This window comes from Dermochelys coriacea, chromosome 3, assembly GCF_009764565.3.
Source record: "Dermochelys coriacea isolate rDerCor1 chromosome 3, rDerCor1.pri.v4, whole genome shotgun sequence".
Lineage (NCBI taxonomy): Eukaryota > Metazoa > Chordata > Testudines > Dermochelyidae > Dermochelys > Dermochelys coriacea.
In genome coordinates, this window is record NC_050070.1 from 63,327,041 (window position 1) to 63,334,951 (window position 7,911).

Here is a 7,911-nt window from a genome sequence, read left to right on the forward strand (position 1 = left end):
TCTCTGTTGTGTTTAATGTCGTTTTTTCAACTGTGTAATACTGAAAACACACCTTGGCCAGCAGCTTTTCTTTATATTGGCTGAGGAAAAAAATGCTGGTTTTGGAAGCACTATGTCAGCATAGTAATACCCACAGCCTGCTTTACATCATAAAGATGCAAATCCTCCATGAGCCCTGATTCAGCATGGACAGTGTGGTTTTTCAGTCAATGGGAGATGAGCACAGCAATGGGATGCAGGGTAGTGTGGCCATACTGCTTGTATATTATCTAGCTGGGGAGGGGGATGAGATAACCTACACTCTGTTGTGCAGAGCTTTTTGGAGAAAGCCCAGGGAGGAGTGAAGGCAAAGGCAGTGAATCTGCCACTACCTGGACTCACTGTTCGTTTTTTCTTTCTCGTCATGTGGGAGAGTAATATTGCTGCCACAAAGATTACAGCTCTGATGCTGATGAAATAAAGTCTGTTACGTATCTCTGCTACATTTCATGAGTTACCTTTCTCCCTCTAGCCTCCAATTCCCATAGAAATCCCCAGTGCACACTGTGTGAGTTGAGCTAGCAGGGGTTCCCACTGCTTTATTGGCCAATGATGAACCGTGGCCATTGGGAGCTGTGAGCAGCCGTACCTGTGGACGCTCAGGTAAACAAAGCGTCTCACGGCCTGCCAGGGGCTTACCCTGAACAAGCCATGAACCAAGTCTGAGAACCCCTGAGCTGTGGGCTACAGGAAGGATTTGGTCCCAATATTATACCTGGCACTTTAAGCACATCAGAGAGCTTGGATTGGCACAACATTTTTATTCGTTTCTTTTTAAACTTTTGCCAATCCAGGAAATAATATGGCGGCATGGCTAGTCTCAACCCCAATATGCCAGATCTCCATCTTCCCTTTCAAACTTCTCCTGAAAGGTCATTCACTCTGACATCTACAAACAGTAAATCATGATGAATATCTTTGCCTCCTACAGTTTGCACTGGAGAAGAAAATAATTAGATCAAAAGACCTCCCACCCATAAACAGGTAATTCAAGTTAATTTCCTCTTCTGGACCTCAAAAGGCAGGTTTACGCTGCCACATATGTCGATATAATTACATTGCTGAGGAGTGTAAAAAAAGCCACCTCCCAAGCGGCTCAAGTTACAGCAACCTAAGCGCTGTCCACACCAGCACTATGTCAGTGGGAGAAGCTCTCCTGCTAACATAGCTTCCGCCTCTCACAGAGGTGGAGTAATTATGCCAACAGGAGAGCTCTCTCCCATCAGTTTATAGCGTCTTCGCCAGACGTGCCACAGTGGCGCAGCAGAGCTCTTCTAGTATAGACTAGCTGCTCTTGACTTTCTTGTATCTGTTGTTTAGACTACATTATTTGGGGAAGGGATTGTATTGAGATGCGTGTCTAGCACAGTACTAAGCACATTACTGGCACTTAACTAATAATACATAAAGCAAAAAGAGCAGATACATGCAGCAATATATTTTTCCACTTCATCTTGCTTTTCTTTCTTTGAATCAAGAGTGCTTTGCATATTGTAAAGCACCGGAAGGCTTTATAAAATGTTTCTATGATCCTAGGTCAACAACTGTATTATGTTTTTCAATTTTCAGGAGTTCTATTGCAAAAAGATAAAATGTCTTTTCTTAAAAGATGTGGCGGTGTTCAGCCAGTAGCAGTGCTAAGGAATCTTAGATTTATAAATGGACCTATACAATCTTTTTACTTGCTAGCTAAAAAGGAAGATGCTGGATTGGAATTACATCAAATCAAAGTAGTAAAAGAGGATGAGCATCTAAGTGTCTGGTATGATTAACCAGTCTATTAGTGTCTAGATACTGTGGGGATGGGCATTCTAGAAATATCTTAGAAAAATAAAGGCCCTGTGATTTGACGTAGTGAACAATGGTGGCCACAGGAAACTGGTTGCAGTTCCCTGATCCTCAGCCACCCAGCCTTGGCAGAAGATAAAGCATCAAAAACCTACACTAACTGCTACCACTTGCAGATCTGTAATGGACCTTCTGTCAATGGAGGATCAGACATAGTGGAGATCCACATCACCATGTCCTCTCCTGCTTATGGAGTACAAACTAGCATAGCAGATTGGAAAATCCAGCCCACCGAAGTTTATCAGTTTATGTATTTGTTCTAAAGTGAATTTCTTGATATATAAAACCTTGTTACTTGTGAGCAACAATAATTACAATGGAAATAAAGGGAAATTCCTGAAAGCATATTGTGAAATTGATCTGTGACAGTTCAAATTATGAAAAGCTTTAGTCACCATCTTGAGAGAGACCGAGCTTGGGCTGTACACTGCGATAGCATTTCTCGCCTCCTAAATTCTTTCTCTCTAATGGTCTTTCAAGAGCACACATTAACAATCAAGCCAATTTCCTCGTACTTAAATAGTTTCTCGGTGATGTTTACATCCTTCTCTGTAGGATTCACTTACTGACAGGATTTCGAAGGATACTATTGAAAAAGTAATTGAGCCAAGTGAAGGTTGATAATTTTTGAGAGAAGGAAACAGTTTGTTTAAAAAAATCAAAAGGTTTGGGGCTCAAGATGGATGCAGGGGTCTATATTAGGGGATCCCTGGTTTGTACTTTGATGCAGATGTTTGCTTGTCAGGTGGGTTTTGTTTATCCATTTTTGTTCTTTTTCTTGTTTTTAATCTTTATATTAATTATCCCCATTCTCTTTTCTCTCACTCAGCAACTTTCACTTATTTGAGCTATTTTTTCAAAAGCCCTCAGAAGGAAAACAGTCATCTGGCCTCATTAAAAAGAAAATATTAAAAATACACTTCCTTGAGATATAAGAAAAATGTATTAAGACATAAACACTAGTTTATCATTAACTCAGACCATAATTACCCTTCTGTAATTATTTTGTTTTATGGAGGTGCAAATAATCTATGCTCATCTTGACAATACCATTTATATTGCTAATGCCTTAAATGAGTGTGTTATAGAAACAGGTTTGCTGAATTCAGCACAAAATATGCAGTTTTTTGAGCCATGCAAGCACTGAAAGAATATGGGTCAGACCAGTAGTTCTCAAACTGTGGGTCGGGACCCTAAAGTGGGTCGTGACTCAGTTTTAATGGGGTCACCATGACTGGCTTACACTTGCTGGGGGCATAGCCCAAGTCCGAGGGCTACAGTCCTTGGTGGTAGGGCTCAAGTTACAGGCCCCCTGTCTGGGTTGAAATCCTTGAGTTTCGGCTTTGGCCCCTCATCCTTGGGAAGTGGGGCTTTGGCTTGGGTGGGCTCAGGCTTCAGTCCTCCCCTGGGGTCCTGTAGTAATTTTTGTTGTCAGAAGGGGGTCACGGTGCATTGAAGTTTGAGAATCCCTGAGCTAGACTGTGCATCCTGTGATCATATTGGCAAGCAATTGTTGACATTGCTGGGGCTGCCTGTGTGAATAAATGCTCACCAACAAGAGTAAATATTGCATAATTGAGCCCCATCAATGCTGGCTATGCATCAGTCTGATCTCTTCAATAAAAAATGTTGACTGACAATTGAGGAAGAAGAAATTACATAAGAACAGCCACACTGGGTCAGATTAAAGGTCCATCTAGCCCAGTATCCTGTGTTCCGACAGTGGCCAATGGCAGGTGCCTGGGAGGGAATGAACAGAACAGGGCAATCATCGAGTGATCCACTCCCTGTCACTCATTCCCAGCTTCTGGCATCCAGAGGCTAGGGACACCATCCCTGTCTATCCCAGCTAATAGCCATTGATGAACCTATTCTCCATGAACTTATCTAGTTATTTTTTGAACCCTGTTATAGTCTTGGCCTTCACAACATCCTCTGGCAAGGAGTTCCACAGGTTGACTGTGTGTTGTGTGGAAAAAATACTTCCTTTTATTTGTTTGAAACCTGCTGCCTATTAATTTCATTTGGTGACTGCTAGTTCTTGTGTTATGAAAAGGAATAAATAACACTTCCTTATTTACTTTCTCCACACCAGTCATGATTTTATAGACCTCTATCATCTACCCCCTTAGTAGTCTCTTTTCCAAGCTGGTTAATCTCCTTCATACAGAAGCCGTTCCTAATCATTTTTGTTGCTCTTTTCTGAACCTTTTCCAAAAACTTGCAAAACAGTGCAAAAAAAAAAAAAATAACGGTAGACTTGCCTGACTGTTATCCTCCAGCTCAAAGATGACATGAGGTTTAATTTGGCAATTTAATTGGTTAATTTGATTGTTTTGTAATATAGTGAACAGAAGGAAGAATTTTCTGAATATTTCTTAATATTCAAAACACATTTTGAATCAACTGAATTCATTACTATTTCATTTCCTTAGACATAGATTTACTAGTGTGTCTCTTCCTCAAAAGCAATATTTTAGTTGCTGTGGTTGAATATTGGCTGAAAGTGAATTTCAAATTCTATGTGTCATAGTGAAATTCTCAATTTAAACTGTTTTGTTGGCTAGTTGCGTAAGTTATCTAATTAAGGAACAGAAATGGTACTACATGATCTATATAATCAGCCAGCACAGAAAAAATTGCAAATATTCATAGTAAATGGTTTACAGGTTATGCATATCAAGAATTCTGCTCTGAAGAAATCTACAAATTTTGAATACATTTGAGAATTTTGTCCTCAGCTCCAACAATTAATAAACAAGAAAACGGCAACATGTTCATAAAACACATTTGTTACAAATTATTTGTTCAGCTCTGCTGGTGAAGGCAAACGGTTATGGTGAGGCATTCATTTTTAAGACATTGTATATTTTGGGAAAAACAAATTATTTTTCAGTAGGCATTAGTTTCTACTTAAAGGGATAGCGGTATATTTAAGAGAAACTAAGCCTTTAGAATAATTTAAAGGAGACCTTTTAAAACATGGTTAACATTTTGATTAACATGGTTAACATTTGGATTAGATTATGTATTCAGGCAGTCAAGAAATAGAAGAGATCTACAACAAAGTCTAATGGGAGTTAAGAATTTCATTATGAGGAGCTACACACAGCGAGAGCAATAAATTGTGGCAATTTAATATAACGAAGCATCAGACTTAGAAATTATAAAGCAGAGAGAGAGGGGGACAGAGAACAAGCAGTAAAAGCATGTCAGGTTGCTCAAAAAAATGATTAATCCAATTCTGAATAAGGCTCTCTTATTCAAGAATAAGCGTATCTACACATAGAGTTAATCAGGAATAGTTAAATTCATACCCTATCTTATTCTTGATTAATTTTCATGTGTAGACCAGCCCTACATGGGATGTTAACTCCACCGCACAATAATGTCAGTTTAAAGTAAGCATTAACTATTCAATTGCTGATCTTCTTTCTAAATAGTTTGGGGAAGGGGATTGGAATGAAGCCCCAACAGGGGAAGTGTGTTAAGGGGGAATTGGGAGTTGCTGCATTAATGGAATACAGAAGGAAGAAAAAAGGGGAGAGATACAAAGACAAGAAAAAGGGGAGAATGGGGAAGGAAGAGAAACAAAGGACAGAAATAGCAGTTCCTAAAGACAATATACTTTCCCGCAGTGGAGCTGAGTGCAATAATAAGGAGCTGAACATATAATCACAACTATAATAAACTAATAGTTTAGTTACAGTTGAAAGCTATGTTCTACCCTTGATCTATGTGCAAGCCTCTTGTTCACATCATTTGCAGCTGTGCTGTGGATTGAGGAGATTATGTAGTTCTAACTGTATATCGACCACAACTAAAAATGGAATTCGGCTCTCTCTACAGAATGTGTCTGATACCACCGAGCCAGAACATTCTCCAATACACCGTAAAGATTCACAATATGCTGAACATAGGTCATTTAACTGATGTGGAATGGATTGGTAATATGCCATCTTCCTCTGAAGCCTGGCATGGAGGGCACTGCTGTAAAAATAAATAAATAAATAAATAAATCTCGTTGATTGTTTCTTGTTAAATAAATTGTATCTAGCATAAATGAGTTGTTCCCTGTGCCCCTCTGCCCAATGGATGAGTAGATTATGTTCTTAAGATGCTTTCTTTCATGCCATTACGCTTTTTCATGGTGCAAATATTCTTCTGTAAGAAAAGTTAGTTAATAAGCTGAGGTGCTGGAATACAAATATAAAAGTGCTAAAAGAACAGTTAGTTACATAACCTTATAATAGTCCAATTATGTGGATGCTCTCGTTAGGCATATATTTTTGATTAGGCAACTCAGGCTTTCATTGAAATGGAACTACAATACTTTAACTAGATTAAGTATGGAGAAAATAAAATTAAACCATGTTATTAAAAAAAATAAAGATTAAAACACAGTTGAAGCAATACAGTCTGAGCAAAAACTCATGAAATGTCTGCAATTAAGGATTTTTTTACACAAGTTATTCAATAAATGCATATGACAGAGTTTATTTTATCAGCATATTTGCTTGATTTTAAAGGTGAAAAAGTATTTCAGCAAACTCTTAAAAGGAGAGTCATTTGTTCCTGAGATTTTTAGATTAATAGTAAATTGTATAAATTTGTGGAAATAGAAGTATGAGCATTCGTTCCCTTAACAAGCATTGTGTATAATTTAACTAATTTGTACATGTGCTGTAGTTTCTAAATACCTATTTTAAAAGTTACCCCCAAATTCCTAGTTCTCAAGTAAGAAACTGATGTAGACTTTTTCTGTGCAGAGTGGGCATCAGCTTTGTAAACATGTGCAGTCTGGCTGGAATCAGTGAAAGTCTAGATTCACCACTTGGTAAATGGTGAAGTTCTAACAGCTCATATCCAAATTCTGTGTTCAGTCTTCATTTCTGAAAATTAACCAGAGGAAATTACTCATTGTTCACCTCAAAATTCCTAAATTCCTTCCTAGTACAGTAAGGAGTTAAAAAAACATGATTCACAGTTGTGAAGCTCTCTAGGTTCACATTATTGGCAACTAACCCAGTGTTCTGTCGCCACTCAGATTGAGGTATATAATCCTAAACAAATATTCAGTTAGTTCATGTGGGCACAGAGAAATGTCATAAAATGGTAAATCATGGGAGCCAATTTCTAACATTAAGGATAAGTGGGAAAATATGAAACCGTCAGTGTAAAGGAAATTAGGTAAATATAGTGGCAGGCAAATAAATGTGTTCATGCGAGTATGTTACACGGGCATAAACTATTGAACGTTCTGGCAGCACACTAGTATGTTTTATTCTTTGTTTTACACTTCAGAGCCTTTTGGCACATAGGAGTTTCCAGGCCTGGTGCTTGGCAGTTTTTTGGCTTGATAGCTTCTATCTGTTCCTTAGTGGCTTGTTTGATCTAGGACATGCTGTATTAGGTCTGCCAGAGTTTGCTGATTTGCTACCCTGTATTTATAAAAAAAAAAAAAAAAAAAAAAAAGGTTGGACTGTGTAAGCAACTGTGAAGTCACTGGAGTTATGACAGTTCTGTAGATAACAATAAAATGACTAATGTTCCCAGTTACATTTGTGGATTGAATAATTGAATTTCACTTTTGGCTCTTGGTTAACTCAATCTGGACACCAAAACTCAGCAGCAACTAGTGTTTAGATCTTTAGTTTACCATCATCAGCCCAGTATCACTTGCTGTATGACTCATTCCCACCCTCTACCAAGGATAAGGATGTTAGTGGTTGTGTAAGCAGAATGCAGGCTTCTTGTAGCTATTGCTGACGTGTATCATAATCATCCCCATTAGATTTATCTTTCATATGACAGTACAGATCATAATTCTCTTGGTTGTTGTAAAAGGGATTTCAAGATAATTTTGAGTGAATTTATTGTGCTAGCTGTCATCATCAAATTGTAGATAAGTAATCCATGTATTTTGAAGGTCCCCTTGGAAGAAAAGGGGTCCATAGATAAAAGCTGGTATGACAACAATAATTTAACCATTTGTTCTACTTACCTTACACTTAAAGGGGAAAT

At 38.1% G+C, this 7,911-nt stretch overlaps 1 protein-coding gene across 2 annotated transcripts in view; it reads left to right on the forward strand.

Annotated features, from left to right (window-relative positions):
- BCKDHB (branched chain keto acid dehydrogenase E1 subunit beta) overlaps positions 1–7,911 on the forward strand; it is a 321,362-nt gene that overhangs the window by 261,903 nt on the left and 51,548 nt on the right. The window contains exon 10 of one of the 2 annotated variants that reach the window (XM_043510554.1): positions 5,737–6,291. The exons of the other annotated variant lie outside the window; for it this stretch is intronic. Within the exon in view, the coding sequence (XP_043366489.1) occupies positions 5,737–5,820 (84 nt within the window). The 3' untranslated portion in view covers positions 5,821–6,291. Of the gene's footprint in view, positions 1–5,736; positions 6,292–7,911 lie in introns of those variants that run through there. 2 annotated transcript variants of the gene reach the window in all.